Below are 19,820 nucleotides of genomic sequence, written 5' to 3'. Positions count from 1 at the left end.
CCATGATTCATTTGGAGCTGTCTCTAGTCTGGCAATAGTCTCTTCATGAGTTTCTATAGAATGGAAAGAAGTCCTAAGAGCCCTTAGATGTCTAATTTTCCCTTCTGGAAGCTTATCATAACTAGCCAATTAGGGCATAGCATAATCTATATAACAGGAACCAGCCCAAGTTATAGGTAGTACTTTGTATGCTTTGTGTCCACACACAAAATAACATCCTGAAGAGCATAATGAGGGTATCTATTGCCTTTAAGGAATGTGTTACTGGCTTGCAGAGCTTATTATCCAAAAGGAGTATCATAACTGTGCTGTTCTGAAAGGATTTGTATCCCCTAGAAAAGCCATGTTTTAATCTAAAGCCAATTCCATAAAGGCAGAGTAATCCCTATTCGATACTATATGTTTGAAACTGTAGTCGGATCATCTTTCTGGAGATGTGATTTAATCAAGAGTGGTTGTTCAGCTGGATTAGGTGATGACCTTTCTCCAGCCATTTGGGTGGGTCTTGATAAGTTTCTGGAGCCCTATAAAAGAGGAAACATTTTGGAGAATGAGAGATTCAGCGAGAGCAGAGCAGAATGACATAGCCATGAGAAGCAGAGTCCACCAGCCAGCAGCCTTTGGAGATGAAGAAGGAAAATGCCTCCTGGGGAGCTTCATGAAACAGGAAGCCAGGGGAAGAAGCTAGCAGATGACTCCATGTTCGGCATGTGCCCTTCCAGATGAGAGAGGAACCCTGGCTGTGTTTACCATGTGCCTTTCCAGATGAGAGAGAAACTCTGTGTTCACCTTCGCCATGTGCCTTCTCACTTGAGAGAGAAACCCTGAACTTCATTGGCCTTCTTGAACCAAGTTATCTTTCCCTGGATGCCTTAAATTAGACATTTCTATAGACTTGTTTTAATAATTGGGACATCTTCTCGGCCTTGGAACTGTAAACTAGCATCTGATTAAATTCCCCTTTTTAAAAGTCATTCCGTTTCTTGTATATTGCATTCTGGCAGCCAGCAAACTAGAACAATAACCATTATCATCTTTATTGTTATCTGATGTCTTGGTTCCAACTGGGGCTTGATCTGTGATATTGGGCATCAGCCACTTCTTCTGACATCTTGGATAGAAGCCGTCTACATCATATGCTGTCTGCTTCTGGAGTCTTTTCTGTCAATTTTCACTTGAGATTCAAAATGGAAGTGACCTCTGAAAGGCTTGGAACTTCTTTTTGGTATGACGTTAGACACAGGGGTCACTTTCCTCTAGTTTTACTGCTGTAGTGATAGTCAGACTTGATAGGTCCTTCCCATCTAGTTCCTATCTTTTGTTGATGTCTCTTCCAGGAGTCCAAGTCTCTGGGTTGAAGGTCATGTAGCATCTACTGTGGAGTAACCTTGGGAAAGGCAGCCTGGATTTGTGAATGGTGGCACTGGGTAGATGCTATTAGTCCCTGTGCTGGTTTGGAAGGAAGTATGCCCCCTAAGAAAAGCCATGTTTTAATATAAATCCCATTTCTTAAAGTTAGAATAATCCCTATTCAATACTGTATTTGAAACTGTAATGAGATCATTTCCCTGGATGATGTGACTTAGTTAAGAATGGTTGTTAAACTGGATTAGAGGATGACATGTCTCCACCCATTTGAGTGGGTCTTGATTAGTTTCTGAAGTCCTATAAAAGAGGAAACATTTTGGAGAATGAGAGATTTAGATAGATTCAGAGAGAGCAACACTACGAAGCAGATAATCCACCAGCCAGCAACCTTTGGAGATGAAGAAGGAAAATGCCTCCCGGGGAGCTTCATGAAACCAGAAGCCAGGAGAGAAAGCTAGCAGATGATGCCGTACTTGCCATATGCCCTTACAGCCAAGAGAGAAGCCCTGACTGTATTCGCCATGTGCCTTCTCACTTGAGAGAGAAACCCTGAACTTCGTTGGCCTTCTTGAACCAAGGTGTCTTTCCCTGGATGCCTTTGATTGGACATTTCTATAGACTTGTTTTAATTGGGACATTTTCTCAGCCTTAGAACTGCAAACTAGCAACTCATTAAATTCCCCTTTTTAAAAGCCATTCCGTTTCTGGTATATTGCATTCCAGCAGTTAGCAAACTAGAACAGTCCCTTACGATAATTAGCAATTTCAAAGTGTAATAGATTGGAGTCCGGTATAGAAGGAGAAAAATAATATGAAGAGTCCTATGATTCTTCCCAATAAGATTTCAAAGACAGTATTTCCTGAGAGACTAGATCTTGTGGCCATAAAAGCTAAGGAAGAACTTGAGACCAAGGTGAAAGAGGGAATCAGATAATTTAAGTTTTAAGATACCATCTATTCTTTCTACCTTTCCTGACATCTGAGGATGGTAAGGACAGGGGAGCTTTTGGTTGATGGGTGAGACCTTGCAAAGTTCTTTGATTACAGTCCCAGTAAAACGTGCGACTCTATTGCTTGAGAGAATAGCAGGGATTCCTCCCAAAGGGAGAAAAAGGTCTAATAACTTCTTAGCTACTGGGAGGGCAGTGGCCTTCTGATAAGTCTCTCTCCATCCAGAAAATAGATATACAATAACAAGGACATAGTCATATTCCATAGAAAGGGGTAGCTGTACAAAGTTCATTTGGAAGATGCTCAAAGGGGCCTCTTGGCTGACGTAAACCTTTACAGTTTACCAGGGTTATGTGATTGACAGATGGATCAGGAGTCATATGCTCGCATTACTTCTCATTTAAAGCCCCCCACCAATGATTTTTTAGAGTTGAAATGAGGGACTCTGGACCGCAGTGGGTGTATTCATGTAGGATGTTGGCTGTGGGTCATTTTAGGGACCCACACTACCAGGAAGCTGTCCTGGAACCACCAGGAGCCCATCAGAATGGAGGGCACATCTAGCTCTGAGCCTTTTTTTTTCCAATTTCAGAAGCCAGTTGTTAAATAGTAACCCTTGGCAGTCCTCCTTAATCTTGTCTGCAGGTTTTTAAATCATAAGCCATGGACCCAACATTGTTGTTTATGCTGCCCTCTTAGCATAGAGATCAGACAAAGCATTTCCTTTATGCTCCTCATTGTCTCTCCTTGAGTGAGCGTCTATTTGTATATGGGCTGCCTCTCTTGGATGTTTTAAAGCTTTGAGGAGTTCATTTACTAGAAGGCCATTTTTTTTATGGGAGCCCTTGCAGATGTCATGAATCTCCTTTGCTTCCAGAGCCTCCCAAAGTCATGGACTACACCACATTGTATTAACTATCTATAAATGTTCACTTGCTGAGAGTCTGCCAATTTACAAGCTTCAGTCAGAACTTAAACAGCCATTTGGGCTGATTTAACCTCAGATAAGGGTTGAAATTCAGGAGGTTCCTGGGAAGTAGTTATTGTGTAGCCCCCCTGTTAGCTACCATCTTCACTCTCAAGATATGATCCACTATGGAAAGAATAAGGTCAGGATTTTGGAGGGGAGTGTCTCTGAGATCCATCCTGGGGGTAGAAACTTTCACAAATAAGGGACAGATAGTCAAGGGGCTGGCCTTCTTCCAGAAGAGGAAGGAGCATAGTTGGATTGAAGGAATTACATCAATTGTTCGTATGTGGGAAGGGGTCAGGAAAAGGATTTCACATGAAGTCAATGTGCTAGCAGAAAAACACTGGGTATTCACCTTTGGAAGAAGAGTTTGTACTGCATGGGGGACTGTTAGACATAGGGGAGAGCCTAGGACCATAGTGGCTAAAGATTCAACCAGTTTAGTGGCTGCAGTGACTGCCCGAAGACAAGGTAGATAGGCCTTGGCGACTGGGTCAAGGGTTAAGCTATAATTAATGATAGGCCTCTGCTTGTCTCCATGCTTCTGCGTTAGGACTTACCAAAGCATGTCCATCTCTTTCACGTACAAATAAAAAGATATTCTTATAATTTCAAAGTCCCAGAGAAATGGTTGTGATAAATTTGTCTTTAGGTAGATAAATGCCTTTTATGCCTTATCAGCCTGGGAAAGGAGTTCTGGAATACTAGTTTTAGTAGGTTCATGGAGTGGGGCTGTTGTAGCTGAGAAGTTAGCTATCCATTGCCATCAATGGCCAGATAACCATAAGAATCCCCTAAGTTGCCTCTTCATGATTGGCCGAGGGAAGTTTAGAATGGTGCAGAGCCTGTCAGGAGTTAGTCTTTCCCCCCTCCTGAGATAGAACATCATCCAAGTATCGTATAGTCCTTTGACAAAATTGTAGTTTACCCATGGATACCTTATGTCCTTTTTTGTCCCAAACCACTAGTAAGTAAAGGGCCTCTTTCTCACAAGCCTCCTTACTTTTAGAACAAATTAGTAGGTAGGTCATCTACATATTGTATTAACATCGATCCTTGTGGGAAGTTTATGTGCTGAAGATTCTGATTAAGAATCTAGGGGAAATAGAAGTAGGTTCTGTAAATCCTTGAGGCACGACAGTCCAGGAATATTGTTGTTGTTCTCAGGTAAAAGGAAATAGGTACTGACTTTTAGAATCAAGAGGGACATCAAAGGTTGCTGAGCTTAAATTTATTACAGTGAAGTAGGTGGCATCTGATGGGATGGAAGGCCAGATGGTATTTGGGTTAAGAACTACTGGAAGTTTGGGGAGTACAACTTTGTTTATAGACCTTTTAGTTTGGACAAACCAATAGCCATGTCTCCTGGTTTCCAGTGCCCATGAAGTCAGCTGCCATATCCTTCCCTGGACCGATTTCCCCCTTCATTCCCCCCTGGTGACCTTTGAGGGAGTCACCAGGCCCCTCTGAAGAAGAGGCACCTACCAGCAGCCACCTAGTACAGGTGCTCAGATTAGGTGGCCCTGGCAAACGGGAACGTTCTTTACTAAACCCTCCCAGGAATCTCTAGAGCCATTCCCTTGACTTCAGTAATTTGTGAGTGATGCCATTTCCAGATTCCATTTGTATTACTGCTACCTTAATATTTTTATGTATGGGTGGATTACTATAGCCTACCCATTATGGCTTTGTCCTAAACAATAATATCTGCAAAAATCACGAATTTTATGTCCTGGTAATACTGTTTCTAATAAATTAGAATATATACCAAATTACTAAATGTTTAATCCACCTTAAGTCATCCATCCTGAGTACCTCGGTGGTACACATGCCATACATTGGGAACTCTTATGGTGACCTAATCGATATATTTTGTCTGACTGCAACATGTCCTCTTCTCACTCTAGTACTAGATAGTAATTGTTTTAGGCTTTGTAGGCCATTGATTTCTATTGCAGTGATTCAGCCTTGCCACTGAAGTGTGAAAGCAGCTGCAGACACTAAGTAATGAGCAAGTGTGACTGTTTAATAAAATGTTTTTACAAAAGCAGACCACAAAATGTTCTAAAATTGATCATGGGGATGCATGCAGAACCATCTGTAAACCAGTGATTGTATACTTAGAATGGTGTGTATGGTGTGTGAATATATCTCAATAAAACTGCATTAAAGAGAAAAGCAGACGATGGTTGGATTTGGTCCACAGGCTGTAGTTTCCCAATCCCTGCTGTATAATATTTCACTGTGGCACAATCTGAAAATACTCAAACCCCGCCCTGCCCAAGTTCTCTTTCTTATTGGCAGGGACTTTGAGTAGTTTCACTTTATCCAAGGTTTGGAGCTCAAAACTGAGTCTTTTCAGGAGAAAGACATGGACTGACTCTGGGCCTCCAGTGACTTTTAGACTCCAAATTGCCAAAGCGCTTCGGTCTTGACATTTGTGCTTTGCTCTTCTCTCCCCACTTCAGCAATTTTGAAGGTGGTGTCCTCCGTCCTGCAGCTTGGAAATATTGTCTTCAAGAAGGAGAGAAACACGGACCAGGCGTCCATGCCTGATAACACAGGTACTTGCTGCTCTTTCCCAATAACTGGAGACTTAGTGGATGAAAGGGAAGTTCACTTTCTTTCATTTATTTTTCTGGATGAGGGTCTCTGGAGTGTTAACAAGAGCAGGGTTGGGTTATTGTCCCTGACTTCTCTCTTCTTTTCAAACTTTTCACTTCTGAAGACCCTAATGTGTAATCAGAGGTAGAAAAAAAACTAATAATTTTAGACCAGATAGAGCCCTGGGAACCACCCCCTCCCACACTCATTTGTTTTATTAAACAGATATTTCTTGAGCATCTAATTTGTGCTTGGCATTGGTATATAGGAGGAAACAAGACAGGCCCAGCCCCTGTTCTTGTGGTACATACAGTCTCTTTAGGGACACAGACCTTAAGAGTCCCCACAAACAGGGTTGCCAGATAAACACAGGATGCTCAGTTGAATTTGAATATCAGATAAATTACAGAGAATGTTTATTGTAAGTTTAACCCATGCAATAGCTGAGAAATAATTATACTAAAAGGCATTTGTTGTTTATCTGAAACTCAGATTTAACTGGGCATCCTATATATTTTTTATTCTAAGTCTGACAATCCTACCTGTAAATAAGCAATGTTTTATGTCAGAGAAAGATTGTTCTGGATGCCACTGTGCTTGTTGATTAAGCCAAAAGGGAAACTGAGGTTCCCAGTCTGCCCAGCTCTTGTCCACCTGCTGCCTGGAACCCCTCAGCACAGCTGGTACATCAGGCTGCATTTTCCAAGCTGCCTAGAGCTCGCACCTTATCACCTGTTTATTGCTTCTTGTGTATCAGACTCCCAAAACATGGGGAGTTAAAGGAATGCACATTCCAAGGAAAAACCTTCAGAGAAAGAGAAACCTTAAAAGTACTCTTACAAACAGATGGAAAAATATCCTAAAATCTATCACCTGCCTCGAATGTGAGAGCTGTATTAACAAATACAGCTAATGGTGTATTTATTTTTGGTTTTTTTTTTTTTGAGAAAACGTTCTTAAATGCAGAAACAATAATGTAACAACAATCCACATGCTCATTATCCAGAATTGACATTTGTGAATATTTTATAGTATTTATTCTTCTTTAAAATGAGCTAAAACAGTACAAATACCATTGATGTCCCCTTGATCTTCCATTCTCACTGTGTGTGCGTGCCCCCAGCATCCACAATTGTGTTATAGTATGTACTCTGCCAATCTCATTTTATACTCTTATATATGTCTACCTGAACAACATATAATATAGCTTTGTGTGTTTTTAATGTATATACTATAGACACTATAGACTATATTTTAATGTACACACTATAGACAATATTCTGTTACCTAGATCAGGGTTTCTCAACCGTGGCATTATTGACATTTTGGGACAGATAATTTTGGTGGGTGGGGGTGGAATGGGGGACTCTGTCCTGTGCATTGTAGGACGTTTAGCAGTATCTGTGGCCTCTACTTACTAGGTGCCAGTAGCACCCCACCCCCTCAACTTTTGACCATCAAAAATTTCTCCAGACATTGCCAGATGTCCTCTGGAGCAGAACTGGGGGCAAAATCACCCTCCGTAGAGAACCATTGGTCTAGAGAGAAGGAGAAAGAGAGAGGTCATTCCTTCAACTCCTATTTGGAATTCCATATTTTGAAAATACTACATTGTACTTGTCCCCACCTCATAATAATGGAGATTTAGGTTATTTCCAACATTTTTGCTATTGCAAATAATGCTGCAACACACAGCCTTTGGCAAGTATTTATTGAACAGTTGCCATATGTCTGGCCCTCTACACACCTGACTTTATGTAATCCCAGTGACAACCCAACAGTGTCATATAGTTGCCCCTTTTGAAAGCTCGGGAGAGCAAGGTTCTGGGAGGTTGCATAGTTTGTATCATGTCTAGGAAGTAGGCAGGGGCCAAGAACTTGAACCTGGAATGGTCTGACTCTAAGCCCCCAGTTGGGGTATATTCATCCTTCCACCCCCATCACTGCCTCTTAACAAAACATTGGGACAAGATCATTAGGGACAGCAGTTTTTAAGACTTTTTCATGCTTTATTCTCTCTTATCATGCTCCATTTCTCCTGGAGAAACCACAGGTCATAAATATCCATGTGATGCAATTTCCTTACCAAGTCTTCTCTTTGGTGATGAACTCAGGATGTTTCTTTTCTCCATCTAGCTGCTCAGAAAGTTTGCCACCTCATGGGAATCAATGTGACAGATTTCACTAGATCCATCCTTACCCCACGTATCAAAGTTGGTCGAGACGTGGTGCAGAAAGCTCAGACAAAGGAGCAGGTAATGATGCCCTTGCCAGTTATTCTTGCAGAATCTTCCTTCCACCTACCCATCCCTCCATACATCTTTTCATCCACCCACCTTCTGTTGATCATCCATTCATCCATCCGGCCATCTGCTCATTCACGTGTCCCTCTCTTTATACTTCCAGCCATCCAATGCCCTTTTCAAAGTCCCTTGTCAGGTTCAGAGGATCCGGTACTGTGAATAGCACAGTTCCTCACTTGTGTCCTTATCTTGATCTCTTGGTGGTACTTTTTCCCCTTTCTAGCGTCAGGGCTCTCTTCCTCTGAATGGTCCCTGGGATGGAACAGATTCCACAGTACCTCTGTAGGGAGTTATTTAACCATCTATCCATTCATTACTGAGTTCTGACCACTCTATTGCTTGCTGCTTCTTTTCTGCTGGTTGTCAAGATGGTCTAATTCCCTTTTGTTTTTGCTCATTTGTTTTGTAAGGACTGAGTATAGTTAGGGGGAGAATAAAAATCTGAACCACCAGCCTGGCTCATGTGAAAAAGCACCCCCTGCCCCGCCCTGGAAATAACTGCATTCCCCTTGCTCACCCCTGCAGGCGGACTTTGCTATAGAGGCCCTGGCCAAAGCCACTTATGAGCGCCTTTTCCGCTGGATACTCAGTCGTGTGAACAAAGCTCTAGACAAGACCCACAGGCAAGGGGCCTCGTTCCTGGGGATCCTGGACATCGCTGGATTTGAGATCTTTGAGGTATAGCTTGGCAGGATCATGACAGCCATGGTTTTGGGTCTGTGGGACAAAGCTTTCTCTTCGAGAAATGATTATTTTAGAGAAAGGCAGACAGATGGCCGCTATAGGATTGGAGGCTGTCTAGTTAAGGTTAGACCTTTGAGGGTATAGGAGACAGAAATCCGACAAGGACTGGATTGATTTGTGAACCTCAGAAAGCCAGAGCACAGCTGTCTCCAATAGGCAGGACCTGATCACTTACCATCTTTCTCTCTCTTCCTCTGTTTTAGCTTCATTTTCAAGCAAGCTCTCCCCTCAAGGTGGCAGAATGGCTGCCATAGCTCCAGACTGCCTCTCAGCAGCCTTGGAGAAAAAGAGCCCATGTTTTCCCAACAGGTTCCAACCAACATCTTAGAAATGAATCTCCTTTGACTCATCTACCTGGGGCCACATGATCACCTCTGATTCAACTATTGTCTTCAGGATCTTGTAGCACTTAACATAGCACAAATATGGCCACTGTATCCACTTCGACGAGTGGAAGTTCTCGGAGAAAGGGAAGGTCTTTGAGTGACAGATTTTCCAAAATACGTCTACAACAAGAGTTACTCCCTCTCTGAGCCTCAGTTTCCCCAACTGTAAAATGGGAGTGACAATGTTCACTCTGCAATTAGAAGAGATAAGTGCATGTGTGAGGGCCATGTGACATAGGAATAGCGTAGTATTAAAAAAAAAAAGACAACCTTCATTGGGGCCCAAGCCCTCACTGGATGCTGAACAAGTAGAACAGGCTCTCGTGGAAAGGGTGTCAGACCGTGGGGCTCTCCCCAGGGTGGAACATCTAGAGCCTGAGTCCCCTGCCCTCATACCAGGGAGCTCACTGGACCACCCCTGGTGTCTTGTGTGCAGGTGAACTCTTTCGAGCAGCTGTGCATCAACTACACCAATGAGAAGCTGCAGCAGCTGTTCAACCACACCATGTTCATCCTGGAGCAGGAGGAGTACCAGCGTGAGGGCATCGAGTGGAACTTCATCGACTTCGGGCTGGATCTGCAGCCTTGCATCGAGCTCATCGAAAGGCCGGTGAGAGGCCGGGCCTGGCCGCGTGCCCACCTTCCTCTGGCACACGCATGTGGCCTTCACGTAGCTGACACGTGGACCCCGCATGAGCTCCACGTGTGCACAGGCTTCCCCTATCACGGGGTCCAGAAAGGCTGTAGACTGAATTTCTATGTACTAGTCACACTTTCTGTGAGCCCACATTTTAATGTCAAAGGTATTTTCTCTTTTTCTTTCTTTCCTTTCCTCCCTCTCTTCCCTTCCTTCCTTCTTTCCCTTCTCTTCCTTTTCCTTTTTTTCTCCCTTCCCTTCGTTTTCCTTCCTCTCTCTCTCGTATTCATTCCCCAAAGTCTTTGTTTTGCTTGCCAACATTTCCCAAATTCCTAGAACAGTGCAAACAGTAGGTGCAAAACAAATAATTGCTGTAAGAATATTTGCTGAACACCCACTAAGGGCTAGGCCGTCTTCTAGGGGCTGAGGATGTAACTGTGAACTAGATAGACACAATTCCTAACCTCCTGGAGGAAAAGACAATGAAGCCAGGCTAACAGCTAAAGAAACTAAAACTCCCCAAAATGGAGAGTAACTTAGAAAGGCTTGTTTTGCGTAGAACTGTCAGGAAATGCTTGTCCCAGGCACTGGCATTTTAGCTGAGTCCAGAAAGTAAAGAACTTAAGAGGGAATGGCACATGCAGATTTGGCAGTGCTCCTGACGCCTTTGTTTAGAATATCTCAGCCACAAGGAAATGCTCTACGAAAAGAAACTCAGGTGGATTGTTGTGCAAAGCAACGAATGGAAGACTTGTGAAATCGGTGTGCTATGTGCGCGTATTTTCCACTAGGGGGCAGCAGCAAACACTCTCTTCTGTAGGTGCCTGCCTTTCATCCCTACAGAAGAGAGTGGCCCATTGGACACAGAATCATTTGAGAATAGATTTTTCGGGGGGTTGGGGGTGAGCATAATCCATCTTTATATGTAGTCAAATATGTAAAGGAAGTAGGGGGCCTGTGCATTGAGAATGATGTTTGAGTGGCCAGCTTTAGGGAGCCTGAGGCTGGGATGCCCTCCTCCCCTACTCTGACCCCATCTTACCTGTCTTCCTCAGAACAACCCTCCAGGCGTCCTGGCCCTGCTGGATGAGGAGTGCTGGTTTCCCAAAGCCACAGATACGTCCTTCGTGGAGAAGCTGTGCACCGAGCAGGGCAACCACCCCAAGTTCCAGAAGCCCAAGCAGCTCAAGGACAAAACTGAGTTCTCCATCATCCACTATGCCGGGAAGGTACCAGCCACGGGTCCCAGGGCTCTCTCTGTTCCAATGGAAATGGAAGGCAGGATGTTCACAATAGGAATAATTTGGGAATGGCAGAACCCCTGGACTGGGTGGGAATTCCAAAGGTACCTGGTATGTATTGAATCTCAACCAGGTCTTATATATGATATTTTAGAGCAAGTGTAGGGGACAAGGTTCAGCCTCTCTTATATATCTCAACCATTGTAGCCAGGAAGTTCTTTCTTGGGTAGACTAAATCCTTCCTGCTACAAGTTAAAGCCAACAGGAACAGCCATCTGGAATGGGGTGACCCACGAACCTGATCGTGGGCTCAATAAGAATCCCTTAGCATGACCTTGGGCTTGCCATTGCTAGCATGTGCCATCTGGGGCAGCCTATTACAGTGTCATCATCATGACCGTTATTGTTACCATCATCATCACTCCGTCATGGCTGCTATCGTACGAGACCTTCTCCTACAGCTCCTGAGGGTTCTCGGAAGAAGATGCAGCAAAAACATAACTTAGTGAGGTCATAGAATCTTCTTGATTGACTTCATGGTGTCTCCAGTGCATCACAGAACAGGCGATGTCCTGTACCAGGGATTGGCAAACTAAAGCTACAGACTAAGACTGGCCCACTGTTCTGTTTTTGTAAATAAAGTTTTATTGGAACACAGCCACACCCATTTGTTTACACACTGTCCATGGCTGCTTTTGTGCAACATAGGTAGAGCTGAGTATTTGCAACAGAGGCCAGATGGCCTGCAAAGTCTAAAATACTTACCATCTGGCCCTTTACCAAAAAAAGCTTACTGACCCCACCCTATACTCAAGGGAGTACATATGTTCCATTAAGCATCCAGGGGGAACACTTTCTCTTCTCTGTATTTCATAAGTGTCTTTTTCTTCAATTTCCTCTCAGGTCAGTCCTGGCCATCACCATTACAACCCAAATCTCATAATAATCCACCAAAGCTATTTTATTCATAGTCACAGCATTTCATAGTCACAGTAACAAAAGTAAGGTTTGTACCACTCTCTGTGTTCAAGTCATGAATCTAAGAATCCTTCTATGTCCTTTATCTGTACATTCATGTATCAAAATCTCCAAGTTACAAAAATTATATTCCTCAGAGAGGAGAAAAGAGGTCCCCAAACTGAATTTAAAGATCAGGTTTTCTGTCATGCCTTCTCTGATTGCGAGGAGAACTTTGGATGTGAGGAGGAGGGTATTTCCCATGATAAAATCTCTTAAATCTTTGATAACTCAGCAGGCATCATGCTGGGGACACCAGAGAGGGTTACTAGACTATATGGAATAGTGACGAGTCCTTCCCGGCAGTGGCTGCCATTTGTGGGTGACCTGTTGTCCCCTGCAGGCTCTTTAAAGTTTTGCCCTGTTGGTATCTCCACTGGCGCTTATGGATTCCCATCATGGCAGCTGCCCTTGTCATTTCCTCCTGACCCGGGATGATCCAGGGGGCGGGAAACGGGAAGGCCTGGGCCCTGCCCTTGCCTTTTCATTGAGGCTCTGATTGGTGGACGGTTCTTGGGGTCTTGGCAGGTGGACTATAATGCGAGCGCCTGGCTGACCAAGAACATGGACCCACTGAACGACAACGTGACTTCCCTCCTCAACGCCTCCTCTGACAAGTTTGTGGCCGACCTGTGGAAAGATGGTAAGGCAACCGGGATAGAGAATAGAAAACAGTAGAGAGAATCAGCAAAACCCAAAGTTGGTTCTTTGCAGAGATCAACAAAATTGACAAACCTTTAGCTACATTGACCAAAAAAAAATTTTTAAAGACAGCACAAACAGCTAAAATCAGAAATGAAAGTGGGGATGTTGCTAGCAACCTTACAGAAAGTTAAAGGATTAAAAGAGAATGCTACAGGGTAAGTGCAAGAGAAGGGCAGTGGTAGAATTCTCACCCACCACGTGGGAGACCCAGGTTCGATTCTCAGCCCATGCACTTCCCAAACAAATAAACCAACAAAAACAAAAAAATTCAACAAATGGTGCTGCAGTAATGGGATACTCACATGGAAAAAAATCAAATATGATCCTGCCATACAGCATAAAAAAAAAAGGGGGGGATACTACGAGGAGCTGTGTGCCAATGAGTTAGAAAACCTATATGAAATGGACAAATTCCTAGAAACACACAAATTACTAAAACTGACTCAAGAGGAAATGGAAATTCTGAAAGATGGTGAGGCCCTCCTGGCTCAGGTTGCTACTTTCAGCAGGAAAACTGGCTCCCTAAGTACCACGACCTCTTCCAGCTGCCCCGATGCCTACACTTGATGTAGATATGGGTATTGTTGGCATGTGCTAGTGACATCTTGTTGAGATATTCAACCACTTATTTTCCTGAATGGTAAGCCCTGAGCCCCTCACCCCACACGTGTACCCTAGGGGTGAAGGTCCTGAGGTTCGGACTCAGGTGGCACATGGAGGAAACATAGTGTCTGAGACATGGTGATGCCCTAAATCAGGAGTCATAAAGACATAACTTCCTACCTTGTCTCCGCCTCTTACTCGCTGTGTGATCTTGGATAAGTCATGTTACTTGATTAAGCTTCAGACTTCTCATTAGTAAAACTAGGGAAACAGTAATGGTTCTCACCTCTCCCAGGTTTATTAGGAGGGTTAAATTAAACCAGTGGTGCTGAAACGTGAGTGTGCCTCAGCCTCAACTAGGGGATCTGCTAAAACCCAGGTTGCTAGGCTCCACCCCCAGAGGTTCTCATTCAGTAGGTCTGGATGGGGCATGAGGATGTGTATTTCTAAAAAGCTCCCAAGTGATATTGAAGCTGCTGGTACAGAGGACCACATTTTGGTTCATTTTGAGAGCCAACAACTAGGAAATCCATGTGAGTGCTTAGCACCTCACGTGCCCAAGGCAAGTGCTCAATAAATGTTGGCTGTGGTAATCATCAAGGGTGGGCGTGCTGTTTTCGTGCATAGTGCTCACAGAAGATTTCTTTCTTGACACAAGGAGCCTGTGGGCCTGGGGCTTATGGGATTAGCTGCCCTTGTTTTAGGTTGAAAATGCTCCATGGAGAGTCAGTTGTGCTAACGTTGCTGAGCAGTCAAGCATGTGCCAAGCATGGGGCTGGGTACAGCTCTCAGCCTGGACCGATCATCTTTGGGACTCCTGTGCATTCGGCAGAGCCCTGCCCTCAGGGAGCCCACAGTCTTATGGGAGAGATGGACAAGCAAAGAGATTATTATAGCACACCTTAATTGAGTCTAAGGTGCAGAAATGGTGCAATCCAGTGCCAGTGCCAGTGGGTCGAGCTGGTTATGTGTAGCACCTGGCTAGGCTGGTGATAGTCTTTCATTCCATTTGGAAGAAAGAAGAATCCCTGCAAAATGTTTCTAGCTGCTCTTTGCTGAGCACTTACTAATGTGTTGGGTTGCTACCACAGGGTGTTTGTCATACCTCCTGCCTGGAATATTCCTTCCCTGCTGTCTTAGTTTGCTGGGGCTGCTGTAACAGACTGGTTATAGGAATTTATTGTGGAGGTTAGATGCCCAAGATGCAGGTGCTGGCAGGGCATGCTTCCTCAGAAGTCTGTAGCATTCTGCTGGTGGCTTGTAGTCTGTCTCCTCCCGACTGTGTCCAGGACTTAGAAAGGCTCCAGTTGTGTTGGATTTGGTTTGGCTTCCCCTTAAGTAATTGGATCTTTGAAGATCCTATTTACAAATGCATTTGCCTCCCAAGGCTGGGGTTTGGGACTCCACTGTGCCTTTGGGAGGGATGTGATTCAATCCTTAACACCTGGATGTCTGCATGGCTGCTTCCTCACTTCCTTTGGGTCTCTGCTAAAATACCAGCTTATCAGAGAGACCCCCCCCCAATTGCCCTAAGAGAGCACCCCATTCCTCTCCCTCTTTACCTTGTTTTATTTCTTTATTTTCCTTCTAAGCATTCCTCACCACCTGAGATATTTTATACTTATACGTGTGCTTGCCTGTCTCCTTCATTAGGGTAGCCAAAGATAATGAGTCTCCTGGGTATGTGGGGGAGGGGTGGTAGGTGGGGGGATTGGGGGGGTCTCAGTTTTGTTCAGGGCTTTATCCCCAGGGCCTGGCATGTAGCAGGTTCACAATCAGTATTTGTTGGTGAGCGAAGAATTAAAGGCTGGGCAGAGAAGGCAAAGGCTTCCACATGCCTTATCCATGTCTTCCTCCATATGAGGTGCGTGCTGTCATTTCCTTCATTTTGTGGATAGGGAAACTAAGGCACTAAGCGGTACACCACGGTGAGGTCGCCCAGTGAGCCAGTGGCAACAGCAGACTTTACTCCAGGTCTTGTGGCAATGTCAGAGGGAATTTGTCCCCCTCCCATTCCCCCACTCATGAGCTCCTGGAGTTTCCCAAATAGATGATGCTTAGAAGCCAATCCTAGCACCCCTAGCACCCCTCCACCTTGCCGGAGGGCATGGAGACAAGGCGTTGGCTGGCAGAGGAAGGAGTGAGAGGGCGTGGTGAGGACCTGGGGTCTCCCCGGGAACGTCCTCCGCGGGGGGGGGGGGGGGGTCCTCGCCCACCCACGCCGCCCTCCAGGTCCGCTGCGGGTGGGTGGCTGTGGGCGGCGGAGGGCTGACGCCGCCCCGTACGTGCCCCGCAGTGGACCGTATCGTGGGGCTGGACCAGATGGCCAAGATGACGGAAAGCTCGATGCCCAGCGCCTCCAAGACCAAGAAGGGCATGTTCCGCACGGTGGGGCAGCTGTACAAGGAGCAGCTCGGGAAGCTCATGACCACGCTGCGCAACACCACGCCCAACTTCGTGCGCTGCATCATCCCCAACCACGAGAAGAGGGTGAGGGCCGGCGCGCGGGGTCCGCATCTCGGGAGCGTCGGGGGTATCCGGGGCATCCTGGGCAGGGGCTAGGGAGGCACTGAGGGCCCGGGTGGAGGGGCAGGGGGAGGAGCTGACCCCCCCCACGCCTGGGGGATTTGGGAGGCAGGAGGAGGCCGGGTAGCAAGGGAGGGAGTACCCAGAGACGGTTACAGCCTTCAATGGGGTCCCCAGTCATCCATTCGTTCACTATTCCAGTAGATGTTTACTGAACTCTTCTACCTGTGCCTGGTGCTAGGAATCGGGTGCTGGACGAGATGTTGTCCTTGCCTGCAAGTTTCTCATAATCCAGCAGATATCCTCAAGAAGGGGTGATTTTTGTCCCCTGGCAACACTTGACAATGCCTGGGGATGTTTTTGGTTGTCACAACTTAGAGTAGGGCATGCCGTGGGCATCTAGTGGGTCAAGGCCAAGGATGCTAAACTCAGCATCCTGAAGGCCCAGGATGGTCCCCAACAAGCAAGGATTATCTGGCCCCAAATGCCAATTATGCTGAGGCTGAGAAATCCTGATCTAGTGGGACAGGTCGACACACAAATTGATAACCACGGTGGAATGTGGGAAAATATGAGGACACCAAGGAGCCAGGTCTTCCACGCCAGTGTCAGGGCTCCACAGGAGGATGTGGACTTTCAGAATGAGCAGGCGTCTTCTGGTGAAATGGAGTGTGGGGTGGGGAAGCCTCTTAGGCCGAGGGACGAGTATAAGCAAAAGTGTGGAGTGAGGAGTGAAGGTAGTTCTGTGTTGGTGACATGAGATGGTGTGAGGCAGGGATTGGGAGAGGGAGAGAAGGCTAAATGGGGAGGGGAAATCTTTGGGAGGTAGGAGCTACAGAACTTGGTGGTGGGCAGGAAGGGAAGGGGAAAGGAGGTGGCAAGGAGGAAGCCTTAGTTTCTATCCAGGTGATGCTAGTGCCACAAAGTATGAGACCCATAAAAGGGCCTGAATGCCCAGTGAAAGTGCACTCCTGGGTAACTTGTACTGCAGCTGAGACCTCATTTGGTGCCTCTGCTGATATCCCCTGAGTTGGCCTGGTTGGTCATCCAGGAATGAAACTTGGGGCTTGTGGCCTCCCTACCCCCTGGTCCACTGCCTTCTTTCACCCTTGCAGTCTGGCAAGCTGGATGCATTCCTGGTGCTGGAGCAGCTGCGGTGCAACGGGGTGCTGGAAGGCATCCGGATCTGTCGCCAGGGCTTCCCCAACAGAATCGTCTTCCAGGAGTTCCGCCAACGGTGAGCCCGCTGAGGACCAGCATTGGCTGCGTTGGCTGGGCTGGGGCCCTGGCAGAGGGACGAGCCTTGGAGGGTGCACCTGGTGGAGGGTGAGGGTGCACTCGGTGACTTCTGCCCTGTGTTTCAAGCTACGAGATCCTGGCCGCGAACGCCATTCCCAAAGGCTTCATGGACGGGAAGCAGGCCTGCATCCTCATGGTGAGCCTGGCCCGGGACCCACGCCCCCCCAGAAATCAAACTGCTGACCTCGAGCCACTCTGGCCACTCTGCTCCAGTGGGGACCGGTGCTCAAAAGGAGCAGCTCAGTACAGGAACTTTTCCTCTCCTTCCTTCTGCAGATCAAAGCTCTAGAACTCGACCCCAACTTGTACAGGATTGGGCAGAGCAAGATCTTCTTCCGAACCGGGGTCCTGGCTCACCTGGAAGAGGAGCGAGACCTCAAGATCACAGACGTGATCATGGCATTCCAGGCCATGTGCCGCGGCTATCTGGCCAGAAAGTAAAGACTGTGTCCTGCGTCCTAACACCTTGCCACAAGCACAGACCAGAAACACGAATAGTCAGGGGGGTTCTGGCCTTGTGGTCTGATTCCCCAGCTCTCAGAGGCCATCTGGTTTCAGAAGCATCATTGATCGAAAGGCAGCTTTTTCTTGAGGGGGTAAAAATGCCGCCACTTTAAATAGATGCACACATGCAGGGCAGGGAAGCCCATGGGCTCTGGCATTTTAGACCTGGATTCTCATCCCGGCTCCTCCACTTATTTGCTGAGTGACCTTGGAGAAGTTACTCTACCACTCTGAGCCTCACGTTCCTTTACTGTAAAATGAGCATAACTGCTTCTACCTCATGGAATTGTTTATGAGGGCTCAGTGAGATGAGGCGTGCAAAAGGCTTAGAACAGCACCTGGTTATCATTTCAGAAATGGTAGAATGTGAAAAAGCATATGAAGAAACAGCGCTTGGCTGTCTCTAGAGCCCCTTGTCCAGTAGGATGCATAGGTGGGGCCTTGGAAGATCTGATGTCGTTTCTGTTTTGTGAGGGCTGGAGGCTGGGTGGGGGCTAAGGCTCCTGGTGAGAGTTACCCTGAAGAGGACCCAGTGGTTGGGGGCTGGGGGAGAGCTCTCTGTCTGGAGCCTATGTTATCAGTAGGGTCAGATCACACCGTCAGCTGCACACCTGTTGTGCCAGTTGATTTGCTGCCAAGTGGCACCAAGATGGGTTCAAGGCCAGGTCAGCTGAGCTCTTGGTCCAGAGACAGACCTAACCTGTTAAGTTTCATAAGTTGATTCTCCATCGTCACCCCTCCTACCTTCAAACTAACTGGGGCAATTTCGTTCTTGAAGTTCACCCCCGTCTAATGTGGTGGCTAGGATGGCATCTATGGTTTCTCAACCTCTCTGACCCTCAGTGGAAGAGTTTGGGTTCAGTGTCAAGGTTTCCACGTAGAGAGTTCTAAAACACAACCTAGGAAAGAATAGGTGTGCTAGAAACCCAGCTTTGGGAAAGGCAGGGCACCTCTGGGGCAGTGAGGAGGGGTCCCCTTTCGGGAAGACATGGTGTGGATTTATTTCCTGGGTGGTGTCTGGACCACAGCTGAGTCTGGGGCACTGCGGGTGCCTTGGGTGTTCCTTGCCTTGAGGGAGGTCCTTGCCCCCAGATAGTGTCAGTGTCTCTACCCAGACAGAACGCTCGTGCTGGAGGCGCTCGGGGGCTCCCTGAAGAATCTGAGCTGGAGGGAAGGGGGAGCGTCTCCCTGCAAGTCACAGAATCACAAGTCCAGCAGTCGTGGCTTGGTTTGGGGGTGCTGCGGGGCAGGATGCCGGGGCCCAAGGGGTGAGGTCCATGGTGGGTGGGGGGCCCTCACGGCACTGCCTTCCGCTCCCCAGGGCCTTTGCCAAGAGGCAGCAGCAGCTGACAGCTATGAAGGTGATCCAGAGGAACTGCGCCGCCTACCTCAAGCTGCGGAACTGGCAGTGGTGGCGGCTCTTCACCAAAGTGAGTGCGGTGGCCTGGGGCCTGCCTCTCAGGGGGTGTCCTGCCTCCGCCCAGCACCTCCTCACCCCTCATCCTGTCCTGCCTCTGCAAAGCACCCCCCCATTCTGCTCCCTGCCCCCCACCCTGCCTCCGCCCAGCATCCCCCGTCTGCCTCCACCCAGCCACCCAACTCTGCCTCCACCCTGTATCTCCCCAACCTGCCTCCACCTAGTCCCACCCCCACCCCCCACCTCTGCCCAGCCCCCTGGCAATCCAGGTGTGAACTGGAGATGATTAAAAGTGGATGTGCAATGGAGGCCCTCTAGGCAAAAACCCAAAACCTTGCCTGTGGGTGACTCCCCAGGCCTGAGAAATCCCCTCCTTGGTGGCATGTGGATTATGGATGCCCCAGCACAGATAGGAAACTTTCCATCACTCTAGGGAGCCTTTGTCACACCCCCCTCCCTCCTGCTCCGTCCCCTCCCTAAACCCTGGCGAGCACGAATCTGTTCCCCATTTCTATACTTTTTTCATTTCAGGAATGTTATAGAAA

At 47.1% G+C, this 19,820-nt stretch overlaps 1 protein-coding gene across 4 annotated transcripts in view; it reads left to right on the top strand.

Moving 5' to 3' along the window:
• MYH11 (myosin heavy chain 11) overlaps positions 1-19,820 on the top strand; it is a 140,645-nt gene that overhangs the window by 86,618 nt on the left and 34,207 nt on the right. For all 4 annotated transcript variants that reach the window (XM_077141662.1, XM_077141661.1, XM_077141664.1 and 1 more), the window contains 11 exons: positions 5,758-5,853; positions 8,030-8,148; positions 8,722-8,874; positions 9,763-9,936; positions 11,019-11,192; positions 12,750-12,864; positions 15,826-16,019; positions 17,171-17,292; positions 17,421-17,490; positions 17,631-17,791; positions 19,180-19,288. In XM_077141662.1, coding sequence (XP_076997777.1) covers positions 5,758-5,853; positions 8,030-8,148; positions 8,722-8,874; positions 9,763-9,936; positions 11,019-11,192; positions 12,750-12,864; positions 15,826-16,019; positions 17,171-17,292; positions 17,421-17,490; positions 17,631-17,791; positions 19,180-19,288 — 1,487 coding nt within the window. The remainder of the gene's footprint in view (positions 1-5,757; positions 5,854-8,029; positions 8,149-8,721; positions 8,875-9,762; positions 9,937-11,018; positions 11,193-12,749; positions 12,865-15,825; positions 16,020-17,170; positions 17,293-17,420; positions 17,491-17,630; positions 17,792-19,179; positions 19,289-19,820) is intronic.

This window comes from Tamandua tetradactyla, chromosome 23, assembly GCF_023851605.1.
Source record: "Tamandua tetradactyla isolate mTamTet1 chromosome 23, mTamTet1.pri, whole genome shotgun sequence".
Lineage (NCBI taxonomy): Eukaryota > Metazoa > Chordata > Mammalia > Pilosa > Myrmecophagidae > Tamandua > Tamandua tetradactyla.
The sequence above is the reverse complement of the archived record's forward strand: the minus strand, read 5'-3'. Positions and strand labels throughout refer to the sequence as shown.